At 50.9% G+C, this 14,826-nt stretch overlaps 1 protein-coding gene across 2 annotated transcripts in view; it reads right to left on the bottom strand.

Annotated features, from left to right (window-relative positions):
• Window positions 1-14,826, bottom strand: part of ATL2 (atlastin GTPase 2) — an 837,115-nt gene that overhangs the window by 226,302 nt on the left and 595,987 nt on the right. For both annotated transcript variants that reach the window (XM_086927189.1, XM_086927190.1), the window contains exons 8-9: window positions 13,334-13,472; window positions 5,294-5,421 (exon numbers count right to left, since the gene is read on the bottom strand). In XM_086927189.1, coding sequence (XP_086783315.1) covers window positions 5,294-5,421; window positions 13,334-13,472 — 267 coding nt within the window. The remainder of the gene's footprint in view (window positions 1-5,293; window positions 5,422-13,333; window positions 13,473-14,826) is intronic.

The following is a 14,826-nucleotide window of genomic DNA, read 5'->3' as shown; positions in this document are numbered from 1 at the left end:
AAGGGCGGGCGGGCGAGTGAAAGGGCGGGCGGGCGAGTGAAAGGGCGGGCGGGCGAGTGAAAGGGCGGGCGGGCGAGTGAAAGGGCGGGCGGACGAGTGAAAGGGCGGGCGGGCGGACGAGTGAAAGGGCGGGCGGGCGGACGAGTGAAAGGGCGGGCGGGCGGACGAGTGAAAGGGCGGGCGGGCGGACGAGTGAAAGGGCGGGCGGGCGGACGAGTGAAAGGGCGGGCGGGCGGACGAGTGAAAGGGCGGGCGGGCGAGTGAAAGGGCGGGCGGGCGGGCGGACGAGTGAAAGGGCGGGCGGGCGGACGAGTGAAAGGGCGGGCGGGCGAGTGAAAGGGCGGGCGGGCGGGCGAGTGAAAGGGCGGGCGGGCGGACGAGTGAAAGGGCGGGCGGGCGGACGAGTGAAAGGGCGGGCGGACGAGTGAAAGGGCGGGCGGGCGGACGAGTGAAAGGGCGGGCGAGTGAAAGGGCGGGCGGACGAGTGAAAGGGCGGGCGGACGAGTGAAAGGGCGGGCGGACGAGTGAAAGGGCGGGCGGGCGAGTGAAAGGGCGGGCGGACGAGTGAAAGGGCGGGCGGACGAGTGAAAGGGTGGGCGGGCGAGTGAAAGGGTGAGCGGGCGAGTGAAAGGGTGGGTGGGCGGACGAGTGAAAGGGTGGGTGGGCGGACGAGTGAAAGGGTGGGTGGGCGGACGAGTGAAAGGGTGGGTGGGCGGACGAGTGAAAGGGTGGGCGGACGAGTGAAAGGGTGGGCGGACGAGTGAAAGGGTGGGCGGACGAGTGAAAGGGTGGGTGGACGAGTGAAAGGGTGGGTGGACGAGTGAAAGGGTGGGTGGACGAGTGAAAGGGTGGGTGGGTGGACGAGTGAAAGGGAGGGTGGGTGGACGAGTGAAAGGGAGGGTGGGTGGGTGGGTGGACGAGTGAAAGGGAGGGTGGGTGGGTGGACGAGTGAAAGGGAGGGTGGGTGGGTGGGTGGACGAGTGAAAGGGAGGAAGGGAGGGTGGACGAGTGAAAGGGAGGGTGGGTGGACGAGTGAAAGGGAGGGTGGGTGGACGAGTGAAAGGGAGGGTGGGTGGACGAGTGAAAGGGAGGGTGGGTGGACGAGTGAAAGGGAGGGTGGGTGGACGAGTGAAAGGGAGGGTGGGTGGACGAGTGAAAGGGAGGGTGGGTGGACGAGTGAAAGGGAGGGTGGGTGGACGAGTGAAAGGGAGGGTGGGTGGACGAGTGAAAGGGAGGGTGGGTGGACGAGTGAAAGGGAGGGTGTGTGGGTGGACGAGTGAAAGGGAGGGTGTGTGGGTGGACGAGTGAAAGGGAGGGTGTGTGGGTGGACGAGTGAAAGGGAGGGTGTGTGGGTGGACGAGTGAAAGGGAGGGTGGGTGGGTGGACGAGTGAAAGGGAGGGTGGGTGGACGAGTGAAAGCGAGTGAAAGGGAGGGTGGGTGGACGAGTGAAAGGGAGGGTGGGTGGACGAGTGAAAGGGAGGGTGGGTGGACGAGTGAAAGGGAGGGTGGGTGGACGAGTGAAAGGGAGGGTGGGTGGACGAGTGAAAGGGAGGGTGGGTGGACGAGTGAAAGGGAGGGTGGGTGGACGAGTGAAAGGGAGGGTGGGTGGACGAGTGAAAGGGAGGGTGTGTGGGTGGACGAGTGAAAGGGAGGGTGGGTGGACGAGTGAAAGGGAGGGTGGGTGGGTGGACGAGTGAAAGGGAGGGTGGGTGGGTGGACGAGTGAAAGGGAGGGTGGGTGGGTGGACGAGTGAAAGGGAGGGTGGGTGGGTGGACGAGTGAAAGGGAGGGTGGGTGGGTGGACGAGTGAAAGGGAGGGTGGGTGGGTGGACGAGTGAAAGGGAGGGTGGGTGGACGAGTGAAAGGGAGGGTGGACGAGTGAAAGGGTGGGTGGACGAGTGTAAGGGTGGGTGGGAGGACGAGTGAAAGGGTGGGTGGGAGGACGAGTGAAAGGGTGGGTGGGAGGACGAGTGAAAGGGTGGGTGGGAGGACGAGTGAAAGGGTGGGTGGGAGGACGAGTGAAAGGGTGGGTGGGAGGACGAGTGAAAGGGTGGGTGGGAGGACGAGTGAAAGGGTGGGTGGGAGGACGAGTGAAAGGGTGGGTAGGAGGACGAGTGAAAGGGTGGGTGGGAGGACGAGTGAAAGGGTGGGTGGGAGGACGAGTGAAAGGGTGGGTGGGAGGACGAGTGAAAGGGTGGGTGGGAGGACGAGTGAAAGGGTGGGTGGGAGGACGAGTGAAAGGGTGGGTGGGAGGACGAGTGAAAGGGTGGGCGGGAGGACGAGTGAAAGGGTGGGCGGGAGGACGAGTGAAAGGGTGGGCGGGAGGACGAGTGAAAGGGTGGGCGGGAGGACGAGTGAAAGGGTGGGCGGGCGGGCGAGTGAAAGGGTGGGTGGGCGAGTGAAAGGGTGGGTGGGCGAGTGAAAGGGTGGGAGGGCGAGTGAAAGGGTGGGTGGGCGAGTGAAAGGGCGGGTGGGCGAGTGAAAGGGCGGGTGGGCGAGTGAAAGGGTGGGTGGGCGAGTGAAAGGGCGGGCGGGCGAGTGAAAGGGCAGGCGGGCGAGTGAACGGGTGGGCGAGTGAAAGGGCGGGCGGGCGAGTGAAAGGGCGGGCGAGTGCTGCGAAATTGAACATTTAAAATCTTTTGTGCATCAAGTTTGTGCTCAGCTAACTAGAGTCACCAAGACGTTCTGAGTTTCAGACAGCAACAAGATCCACGGATTGATAAACTCTAGGAGTTAGAGTGAAAGAGTGGGCGGGCGAGTGAAAGAGTGGGCGGGCGAGTGAAAGGGTGGGCGGGCGAGTGAAAGGGTGGGTGGGCGGGCGAGTGAAAGGGTGGGTGGGCGGGCGAGTGAAAGGGTGGGTGGGCGGGCGAGTGAAAGGGTGGGTGGGCGGGCGAGTGAAAGGGTGGGTGGGCGGGCGAGTGAAAGGGTGGGTGGGCGGGCGAGTGAAAGGGCGGGCGAGTGAAAGGGCGGGCGAGTGAAAGGGCGGGCGAGTGAAAGGGCGGGCGGGCGAGTGAAAGGGCGGGCGGGCGAGTGAAAGGGCGGGCGGGCGAGTGAAAGGGCGGCCGGGCGAGTGAAAGGGCGGGCGGGCGAGTGAAAGGGCAGGCGGGCGAGTGAAAGGGCGGGCGGGCGGGCGGGCGAGTGAAAGGGCGGGCGGGCGGGCGAGTGAAAGGGCGGGCGGGCGGGCGAGTGAAAGGGCGGGCGGGCGGGCGGGCGAGTGAAAGGGCGGGCGGGTGGGCGAGTGAAAGGGCGGGCGGGTGGGCGAGTGAAAGGGCGGGCGGGTGGGCGAGTGAAAGGGCGGGCGGGTGGGCGAGTGAAAGGGCGGGCGGGTGGGCGAGTGAAAGGGTGGGCGAGTGAAAGGGTGGGCGGGTGAAAGGGTGGGCGGGTGAAAGGGTGGGCGGGTGAAAGGGTGGGCGGGTGAAAGGGTGGGCGAGTGAAAGGGTGGGCGAGTGAAAGGGTGGGCGAGTGAAAGGGTGGGCGAGTGAAAGGGTGGGCGAGTGAAAGGGTGGGCGAGTGAAAGGGTGGGCGAGTGAAAGGGTGGGCGGGCGAGTGAAAGGGTGGGCGGGCGAGTGAAAGGGTGGGCGGGCGGGCGAGTGAAAGGGTGGGTGGGCGAGTGAAAGGGTGGGTGGGCGAGTGAAAGGGTGGGTGGGCGAGTGAAAGGGTGGGAGGGCGAGTGAAAGGGTGGGAGGGCGAGTGAAAGGGTGGGAGGGCGTGTGAAAGGGTGGGAGGGCGTGTGAAAGGGTGGGAGGGCGTGTGAAAGGGTGGGAGGGCGAGTGAAAGGGTGGGTGGGCGAGTGAAAGGGTGGGTGGGCGAGTGAAAGGGTGGGTGGGCGAGTGAAAGGGTGGGTGGGCGAGTGAAAGGGTGGGTGGGCGAGTGAAAGGGTGGGTGGGCGAGTGAAAGGGTGGGTGGGCGAGTGAAAGGGTGGGTGGGCGAGTGAAAGGGTGGGTGGGCGAGTGAAAGGGTGGGTGGGCGAGTGAAAGGGTGGGTGGGCGAGTGAAAGGGTGGGCGGGCGAGTGAAAGGGTGGGCGGGCGAGTGAAAGGGTAGGCGGGCGAGTGAAAGGGTAGGCGGGCGAGTGAAAGGGTAGGCGGGCGAGTGAAAGGGCGGGTGGGCGAGTGAAAGGGCGGGTGGGCGAGTGAAAGGGCGGGCGGGCGAGTGAAAGGGCAGGCGGGCGAGTGAAAGGGCAGGCGGGCGAGTGAACGGGTGGGCGAGTGAAAGGGCGGGCGGGCGAGTGAAAGGGCGGGCGAGTGCTGCGAAATTGAACATTTAAAATCTTTTGTGCATCAAGTTTGTGCTCAGCTAACTAGAGTCACCAAGACGTTCTGAGTTTCAGACAGCAACAAGATCCACGGATTGATAAACTCTAGGAGTTCAAAGTTGCACTTATGTGATTGGACAGCAGCAAACTTTAATTCAACACTTCATGCAAATTCTGAGATTTATTATTTGGGAGGTAATTGAATAACCTTTCAAAGAGCAAGCGAAGAGGTAGGAATAGTTATTTTCATGGCTGTGGCGGATGAGCCAAAACCTATACATTATTGCCCGTTATTTTCCTTTCTCGATGAGAATGGAAGCTAGTGGATCAATAGAGCAGAATTGTGCTCATTTTATAATACAGTAAATTAGTTGGCATGTGGCTCTAGCCTTAAAGTCTGGGCCTACCCGAGAAGCTTGTGCACCAGCTTCAGTTGCTGCAGGAATACGAAACGTTTCCATTGCAACTCAATGAGGCGCGGACCAACAGCTATAACCGTTGAATTGTCTCAAAATTTCGAGTGTACAACTGCAGTGGCGTTCCTCAAGTGACGTTCCTCAAGTGACGTTTTAACTGTGCTACCAATGGATTACTTCTTCACTCCATCTCTCCCTGCATTTAACAGCTCTGTTAAGTGTAACTCCGATCGTGAAATGAGCTGGGAGAATTTTTTTATGAAAGCTTCTTTCACTAAAATGGCTTACTAGCAGAGAATTCTTCAACCAAATGGTTAATGCCATAGGCCTCAGCACACAGGTGAATGGGGAGGGCTAATACTCGAACAGTAACTCAAAATGACATAACTAGGCATAAAAACACTGAGCTATCTTCATGAAGAAAAGGGTCAATGTCTTCTAGGCAGACAGCTTGGCTAGACATGACAATACAAATATAAGGACTATCAATTTTAATTCGGATCGTTATTAAAAAATAGACTAAATGCAGTAGCAAATTGCACCCCTAAAGAGAGATAATGCATGTAAATGGCAGAAAAACATAGCATTGTCCTTTATCAAAAGTATAAGGAAAAGACTGCCTACCTTAAAATACTCTACAAGATCTCGACATGTCACCTTGGATCCACTGATCTCTTTTTCTACCAAACTCTCTGGAGAAAGCAATAAGGGCACCAGGTTCTCAAGTTCTTTTTTAAAATCATCATCTATGTCTGTAATAATGAAATACAAATCAACAGCTGAAAAAGGTATCTTACATATCAAGAAAGCAATAAATATTCCATCAGCTGGACCACAGACTTGAACAGGTTCAAATTAACTATGTATTTCAAACTTATGAACTGAAGGACTGTCCAAACAAGAAATTACATAGATTTCGCCTAATCTACTATGCCATACAAAGTACTTCAAACACTTCGAAGGCATAACAAGCCAGACAGGTGTTGCCAAGGTACATATATGGATTATATAGAATTAAGCATTGTAAACCTGCGCATTGGCTTTCCAGTATGCTTTTTGAACAGCACTGCAATATTGTGTGGTGTCACTTATTTTTTTATGTGAACAGCACTTCAAGTCCATTTGGGTCATTCTCAAAACAAAGGGCAGAGGTTTCCCTAATGAGATTTATTTCAGAATGTGGGTTTTTCAAATGTCTTTGTAGGGTAGAGTTGGAAAAACGCATTAGTCTCTACCACTTCAATTTAACAAAGTTTGCATACTGCTTAACTTCTTCCAGGTTATAGAAATCTATATGAATTTTCAATGACCGTTTGGCTATGGATCCAATATAGGTCTAGCAGTGTTGGATCTCTGCCAATTCCGACGCATCAGGAGTTCGGTCCACGTATTTTAATAATTTTCTCAAATTACCCAAAGTCCCTTTCACGCATTCATAGCTGAGCAAATTAAGCCAAGCATTGGTCCACCATATTTTATAGTGGCACCCCGAAAGTTCCTTTTACACCAGCACCTTGAGCGATATCGGAGCTTCTTGTATCCCAAAAGCAAAGCATGTTGTATTGTCACCAAAGAGTGCTGACCACATCCAGTTCCCTGCGCCGGCTGGCCCACCTGCAAGCTGCACAGCCAGCATTACCTCCAACCATTACCAGAACACCTACTGGTATGTTTGAGAAGAATCGCCTGTCTGGGAAGGGGAATATAAGGATTTCTTTAAGAGTTTAAGAATAAAGTCTGACTGCTTCCAGAAGGTGACGGACCACTACGAGACATTCACAAATTCCGGCCCCTTTAGAATCAAAAGGTGAAGGAATGTTTTAAGCATTCTATAGGAGAGGCACTATATGAACAATAGTTACTTACCTGTAAACAGGTGGTTCTCCAGTATTGGTGTCTTTCATAGATTCACATGCCTGAATCATTCCCCGTCGTCGGAGTGGGAGTCCCACGGTATATAGAAAAGCAATAAATGCCATAATACATTTAGCAAATATCAGTAATACCCAACCAGGAAGTAAAGTAGCACCAGCTACAGTAGAAAAAAACATCACAATCGTGACTATCCTAGTCATTATGTATTAGTCCAAACTGCAGCCAATCAGGCGATAGCACCCACCAGAATGTTCTCCCCAGAGGCTCAGGCTCTCAGATTTTCTCGCACAGGAGTGAAACCCCATAATGCCTGAGTGAGTCTCTGGGGGGAGGCGGGCGGGTTGCATGTGAATCTATGAAAGACACCAATACTGGAGAACCACCTGTTTACAGGTAAGTAACTATTGTTCTTCTCCAGTATTAGGGGTGTCTTTCATAGATTCACATGCTTGAATCAGAATAGTAAGCAGTACTCCTAGCATAAGGCTCGTAGACGTCAGAGTATCAAATATATATATACAGTATACATGTATAACAATAATCATCGACATCTGGAATAACGTCTAAAGAGCATAGAGGAGGAGGTGGAACAGAGGCTCACCTTATTTGAAAAGATTGCGCAGCACTGCTCTTCCAACCGAAGCATCTGCGTCATCTGCTGAATCTAGACAGTAGTGTCTAGTAAAGGTGTGTCTGCTAGACCATGTAGCAGCTCTGCAGATCTGTCGAAGAGGCACACCAGCAAAAAGGGCAGTGGAAGAGCTAACCGCCCTTGTAGAATGTGCTCTTGGCAAGGCCTGTAAGGGTCTACTGGCCTGCTGATGACAAAGTCCAATTGTAGAGGAGACCCATCTAGCAATGGTCTGTTTCGTAACTGCACAGCCCTGGCGCTGCCGTCCATAAGCCACGAACAGTTGGTCTGTCTTGCGGGTGGCAGAGGTTCTTGATAGGTAAAACTTAAGACATCTTCTAATGTCTAACAAATGTAGTGCTCTTTCAGCCGGAGACTGAGGGGTTGGAAAGAATGTCTTGAGGACAACCGGCTCATTCAGATGAAAATCCAAAGGCACTTTTGGCATGTACGTTGGATTAGTACGCAGTACTAATGAGTCCGCAGTGAATTGGATGAAAGGCGCTTTAGATGTAAATGCCTGAATATCGCTCACCCTTCTAGCAGATGTTAAGGCCAGTAACAATGACACTTTCCATGTTAAGAATTTCAGGTCCACCTTATGGATTGGCTCGAACGGGTGACGCATGAGCTGAGTTAGTACAACATTCAGATGCCATGAAGGAGGAGGTTTCCGTACAGGCGGAAACATATGAAATAATCCCTTGAAAAATTGTTTCATGATCCGTACAAAAAACAAAGAGCTTGATCCATCTTGACGAAATCTAGAAATGGCAGCCAGGAAGACCTTAAGAGAGAATGTGCCAAACCCAATCTGGCCAAATGCAAAAAGAAAGGAAGGATTTGCTCCGGTTTTGCATGAATGGGATGTAGACCATTAGATTGGCACCATGCACAGAAACGTGTTTCCACTAAAGTTTGTAGGTTTTGATCGTGGATGGAGCTCTGGCCTTCGCCAGCACCTCCTGGCAATCTTGTGGAATGTTTAGGTGTGCAAATTCCATGTGCTGAGGAGCCTAGCTGACAATTTCAGCGAGTTCGGGTCTGAATGGTACACTCTGCCCTGCTGGGTGGAGAGAAAATTCGGAATGCGTGGAAGTTTGATAGGGTTGCATTCCGAGAGAAGGAGTAGCTCGGTGAACCAGTATTGCCTGGGCCATCGTGGAGCAATCAGTATCAACCGGCATGGCTGCTTCTTCATCTTCCTGATGACTTTCGGGATCAGAGGTATCGGTGGAAAAGCGTATGCGAATATTTGATTCCAATTCAGCGAAAGGGCATCCCCGCACGAGTCCTTGTGGGGAACCCAGCTTGCAAAGTATGGGCATTTCCGGTTCTGGTATGTCGCAAACAAGTCCAAATCCGGATGCCCCCATATCTGAAAGATGCGGTTTAGAGATGGTAGATGTAGTTCCCACTCGTGAGTGCAGCCCCCGGACCTGCTGAGAGTCCGCTAGCACATTTGCGATTCCCGGAACATGGACCGCTGACAGATGGATATTGTGAGTTAGGGCCTAACTCCAGATCTCTTGTGCTTGTTGCGACAACCGGGCTGATCTTGTGCCGCCCTGCTTGTTCAGATAATGCATGCAGGTGGTGTTGTCTGTCCGAATTAAAACTGTGGCACCTTCTAGAGTCGCTTGAAAGGACTTCAGGGCTAGAAATATGGCGTGCAGCTCTAGCCTGTTTATGTGCCATCTCATTTGGATCTGGTTCCATTTCCCGCTGACCGTCATGCCTTGGAGGTGTGCACCCCAGCCTGTCATTGAAGCGTCGATCGTTACCATGAACCTGGGCACTTCCGTGAGGAAAGAGCATCCCACTTGTATGTTGGATCAGTGGGTCCACCATCTTATCGCTTCTCGCATTCGAGGCGTAATTTGGATGATATCCTCGAAGGATCCCGATACCTGAATCCACTGGCGACTGAGCTCTTCTTGCAAGGGCCTCATCCGAAGACGACAGTTGGGGGTGAGAAGAATGCAGGAAGAAATCATTCCGATGAAGGACTTGAACATGCGCACTGAAACGCACTTTTTTAATAACAGTGCCGCAGCCAATCGTTGAACATTTTCCTGTCTTTCCCTTGAGTGAATACTTGAGCGAGCTTGGTATCCAGTGTCGCTCCCAAGAAAGTCTTTCTTGTTGCTGGCGTGAGGTGTGACTTTTCGAAGTTTACTGAGAAACCCAGGTTTTGCATCAGTGACAGTTGTTTGAATGTGATCTTGCGCCATGTCGAAAGAACTGGCCTTGATAAGGCAATCGTCCAGATATGGATATATCTGTATCGATTGTAACCGAAGATGGGCAGCCACCGGGGCCAGTATCTTCGTAAACACTCTGGGGGCTTAACGCAGTCCAAATTGAAGAACTTTGAACTGGAAGTCCCTGCCAGCCACTCTAAACCTCAGAAACTTCCGATGTCTGGGAAAAATCGGTACGTGGAAGTATGCATCCTGAAGGTCGAGTGTTGCCATAAACTCTCCCGCCGAAAGAAATTGGAGGATTTCTTGAAGTGTTAGCATCCTGAATGTCAGCTTTTTTAGGAATTTGTTTAGGGCACGCAGGTCGAGGATGGGACGCCATTCTCCCGACTTTTTGCGAATAAGGAAAAATCTTGAGTAGAAGCCTTTTCCTTTCTGATGAGGTACCCTTTCTATTGCTCCCTTCCGAATCATGGTGTTGATCTGGTAGAACAGCTCCTTGAGGTGCGCTGGAGGCGGTCCTTTTGGGGGGCAATTTGGGGGAGTTTTTACGAATTCTAAAATGTGACCTCTGGCTACCACATCCAGAACCCATTTGTCTGTGGTAATTTTGGACCAATTTAAGTAATTTTGGGATATTTTTCCTCCAATTTGGTTCGGGTTGGCAGAAAGTGGTGGCAGGATGCGTACCTCATTTCTTATTGTCTCTCCCTCAATAATTAGATTTATTCGAGGTTGAGAGAAATTTCCTTTCCTCTGCCCATATGTTTGCTGCCGATATGGCTGGAATCTTTGGTTTCCTTGGGCGGAAGAATAGGAGCGCTGCTGGTTATAACCTCCTCTATTAGAGAAATTCCATCTTCCTTTTGCTCCACGAAAGGAAGACTTCCGGTACTGTAGAGTACCCAGCGAACGTGCTGTCTCAGTATCTTTTTTGATGGCCTCCAGAGCATCATCAACATGTTTTCCAAATAAGAATTCTCCATCGAATGCCATGTCTATAATCCTTGTTTGGACCTCCTGCCGAAAGGATGTTGCCTTCCACCATCCTTGCCTCCTGAGAACAGCTGCACCCGCTAGCTGCCGAAATCCAGTGGCAGCAACGTCCACTGCAGCGTCAATTATTTCAGAGGAGACACACTCTCTTTCCTGAAGGATCTTCTTCGCCTCAGTTCGATCTGGCTCGGGAAGCTTGTCCATATACGGCGAGATGTCCGACCACATCTGCCTATCGTATCTTCCTAAAATGGCTAGGGAGTTTGCGGCCCTGATGGTCGTAGCTGCAATAGTAGAAACCTTCTTACCGATAGAATCTAGGCGTCTTTCATCCTTGTCTGGTGGAACAGAGACTTGAGATGTTGGATCAGAAGATCTTTTGCGCTGCCTGCGCTACCACAGAGTCTGCTTTAGCTTGTCCGATAAGGCACCCTGGAGAAGAATTTGGCGCCCTATATTTCTATCTACTCTTGGGAGCACTGCCGGTAAAGAGTTTGGCTTGGACATGATATTTAGTCCTTCCTTCCAGATGAATTCTATAATCGGAATGGTTTAACTCTGTTTCTGTGGTGTAGACTTGAAATCATACAAGAAGCATTCTTCTTGCTTTGACTCCATGGTTATCATGAACCTCTTTGTTGCTCTATCCATGATCTTGTGGAATGAGGCAATGTCCACGGGTGGTGACTCAGATGTAGTAGGTTCTGCCGGAGAGGGCATGTTTGCATTATAATCCTCATACTCCGACGATTCTGACACATTGTCCAGTTCTCCTTCTTGTTCTTCATGGTCTGAGAACTCTTCCTCCCCTGCCTGAGGAGCTGAAACTTCTGTTGCAGCTAATGCTGGACGTCCTTCCTCCAACGTCACAGTAACCACTGGCTGCGTCTGCTTAGAAAGCGGAGTCCCTGTCTTAGGTCTTGGTGTAGATACCGGAGATTCACCAGACTCTGAAGGTAGGAAACGTCTGTAAGTCACTGAGCATATACTCCAGATTGCGAAACAAATCGTCCGGCATCTGCATACCAGGAGCAGGCCTGTCTGCATGCGAAGTAGGCTCAGTTTCCTCCATCTCTTCCTCTATATCCTCTTGAACCTTAATTCGGAGGTCAGATGGACTTCTAGCTGCTCCAAAATTTTCATCCTCATAGGATCCTTCCTCATCGGAATCCAAGAGTTTCTCTGGTACTACTAGCGTAGAAGAAATCGTCTCAGTAGTAGCCCTTTTCTTCAACAGCGTAGCCGTAGTTGCAGGTGATGGTAACGGAATCCCTGCTGTCTGCGCTGACCAAACTTGCAAAGTAGTGCAGCTTGATAGAGGCGGCGTCGATGGTACCTCAGTTTGCTGTTGAAACTGTTGTCTCGTCGACGGTATCGTCGTCGACTGGGTCGTCGACGGTAGCTTCGTCGACGTGGTTTTTGCCGTCGACGAGGATCTCCTCGTCGACGAGGTCGTCGACAGTGGCTTCGTCGACGTGGACTTCGTCGTCGACGAGGATTTCATCGTCGACGGAAAGGTCGTCGACGGCTTCGTCGACGGCACCAACTTCGTCGACGGGGATCCAACCGTCGACCTCATAGTTGTAGACGAGAAACTAGTCGACGGTACCTTGGCCGTCGTCGACGGGACAATTGTCGACGACGAGATAAGCCTGATCTGAACATGAACCAGTGTAGGCGATGAAGCTGAAGACATGACAAGAGTAGGCTTTGGAGAGGAGAAAGTCATAGTGCAGGTGGTAGACGTGGCCACATGAGAGGAAACACAGTCCTTTTTTGACGTTGAAATTGTCAATGGTGGCAACTGAGGAGGCGCAGATTTAGAAGATTTCTTGGGAACTGTAGATTTCCCAGACTTCTTAGAGGGCGTACTATCCCCTTTAGTAGGTGGGAGAGTCTTACTCGAAGTACTAGGCCCAGGAGCATCCTGAGAGGATTGAGCCTTCTTAGCCACCTTCGCCCTTGGAGATGAAACTTCTGTTTCAGCCTTCCTCTTAGTAGAAAGAAATGAAAAATCGGAGGCAAAGCTTCCTACCTCAGACAAAGGGTCCTCTTTGTCCTTGAGTCTGTTGAGCCACAACAGCAGTCGTCCTTCTCTGTCCCTGATGGTCTTAGGGGGGGAAGGTCCGGCAGATCTTGCACTCTTTTGCCTTATGGTCTGGATAAAGGCAATATAAACATTTTTTGTGGGGATCTTCCTTGAAAAGTCTTTGATTCCCACAAGAATCACAGGCCCTGAACAGGGATTTTGTAGAAGACATTTGTGAAACTTGAAGAAACTAACTGTGTAGAAGAAAAAACTGAGCAGAGCTCAGGGAGACTCCCTTCACACGACGTGCAGTAGAAAATCTGAGAGCCTGAGCCTCTGGGGAGAACATTCTGGTGGGTGCTGTCGCCTGATTGGCTGCAGTTTGGACTAATACATAATGACTAGGATAGTCACGATTGTGATGGTTTTTTCTACTGTAGCTGGTGCTACTTTACTTCCTGGTTGGGTATTAATGATATTTGCTATTAGTATTATGGCATTTATTGCTTTTCTATATACCGTGGGACTCCCACTCCGACGACAGGGAATGATTCAGGCATGTGAATCTATGAAAGACACCCCTAATACTGGAGAATAGTAATATATCCAATAGCAGGTTATTAGCCTTTCTCAGCCAGCCCTTCACCCCAACAGACCCCAATGTAGTCTCAACAATTAAAAAATTAATGTAATGGTCAAACAGGCAGTTTGGACGACGGGGCATGTTTCCTACATAGCATTCCAGAACATACACAGTTTTGAAGTCTACTGGCTCAATACCTACAAATATTTTATTATTTCAAAAGCAGATCTATATTTTTCCGTTTACCTGACAAAATTTCATCATAAACACAAGTTAACGAGATAGCAATGGAGCAAATATATTGCTAATAAAATTAAACTGATGGATGGAGTAGCAAACACCTTACCTGTCAGTCTCCCATCAAACGTTGGATTGGTTGCAACCTTAAGACCTGGGTGTGGTAACAGGAAACAACCAAGATTAGTGAAACATGAGTGAATGTGCTTCCTTACATTCTGGAGCTCTTCATGTTGGTGTTGTTTTACCTATAAAATATGAAGAAAGAATTTATTTCACCAGATTTCATTTCCAAAGTACAAATATTAGGCTGTATTGGTCCTACAAGATAAATATGTAGGAACCCTTGATGCAACAATACAAATTACCCATTTCACCTCATCGTGCACTTAACCCAACAATTTTTATCTAACATTTCTTACACTTGCAATGATTACATAAAAAGCATACATTTCTTCAATGCAATGGATAAAATCGGTTTACTTCAAGAGAGTAGTCCCAAGAACTCCCTGGGAACAGACTGACCGATCTTCCTCAAAATGCTATGCCCTTGACTATCCCACATCAATTGACCGAACGAGTCAACTAGATTGAAGACGCACAGGCAATAATGTGCTGAAGTGTCACAGTCACTATCTCCTCTTCTCTTTCCTTTATTCTCCATCTTTTCCCTTTTCACCGACTCTTACTCTTTTAGCAAGACAGTGTAAAAGGGGACAGCCAAACATACATATCATGTACCTGTATCCTTGACAAGGACAGCCAGTTTGGGCTGCCACCCTGTAACGATAAAGCAATGATAACTATGTGTAAAAATCAACAAAATACCTTGAAATCAAAAAAGAAAGATTAACCTTTTCCAAGGACGAAAAAATATAGGCTGTGGAGCAGGGATTCACGTGCTAACATCTTATACTCTGAAACAAGGTTTCAAGTGAATTTACAACTCTTCAATAACATGTCTCGCAAAGTCAAAATGTCGGAGACTAACCTTCAACCCTACATCTCCATGGGCGCCCTCTCCCTGACAGTCTTCACTGTGCGTCAGATATGAAAGATTTCCTTGATGCACAAGCTCCGCCCAAACAAGCCTGTTAGTTGCATTAACAGTTGTTCTGGCTCCAACCTGGCGATCAGCAGCTTCAATGTTCCAGTGGCCTGTCAACACCTGGCCATTCATCTAGCCTTAGATACCTTTTATGACTCCCTTATCGCTGCACCTCCACACGTCTTTCGCTGCCTTTAGCCATCCAGACAGCCCAGATATGGAGCAAATGCGACCAACGGCGGCCTTGAGTCATCTCTCACTCGTCTGTCCCACTCTGCTCGAGCCGTACACCAGCTCCAATAACCGTAAAGCAACCTGAAGGGTAGTGGACAGCGGAGTTGGAGGGCAGTGAATGAGTGCTTAGTGGAACTTGGCAAACACCTAGTATCTATCCTTCAGGGTGCCTCCCCCCCCAGTGGCTTTGGGCAAATGGAAAGCAAGCTTTGACACCAGCAACCAACAGCAAGGATTGAAAAAAATGTAAGTAAAACCGCTCAAAAATTAAGAGTCTTTGAAAATGCTAGGAAACATCTGACAACTATAGGCAGGGAACT

Source organism: Lissotriton vulgaris, chromosome 6 (assembly GCF_964263255.1).
Source record: "Lissotriton vulgaris chromosome 6, aLisVul1.2, whole genome shotgun sequence".
Lineage (NCBI taxonomy): Eukaryota > Metazoa > Chordata > Amphibia > Caudata > Salamandridae > Lissotriton > Lissotriton vulgaris.
This window is presented reverse-complemented; position numbering and strand designations above follow the sequence as displayed.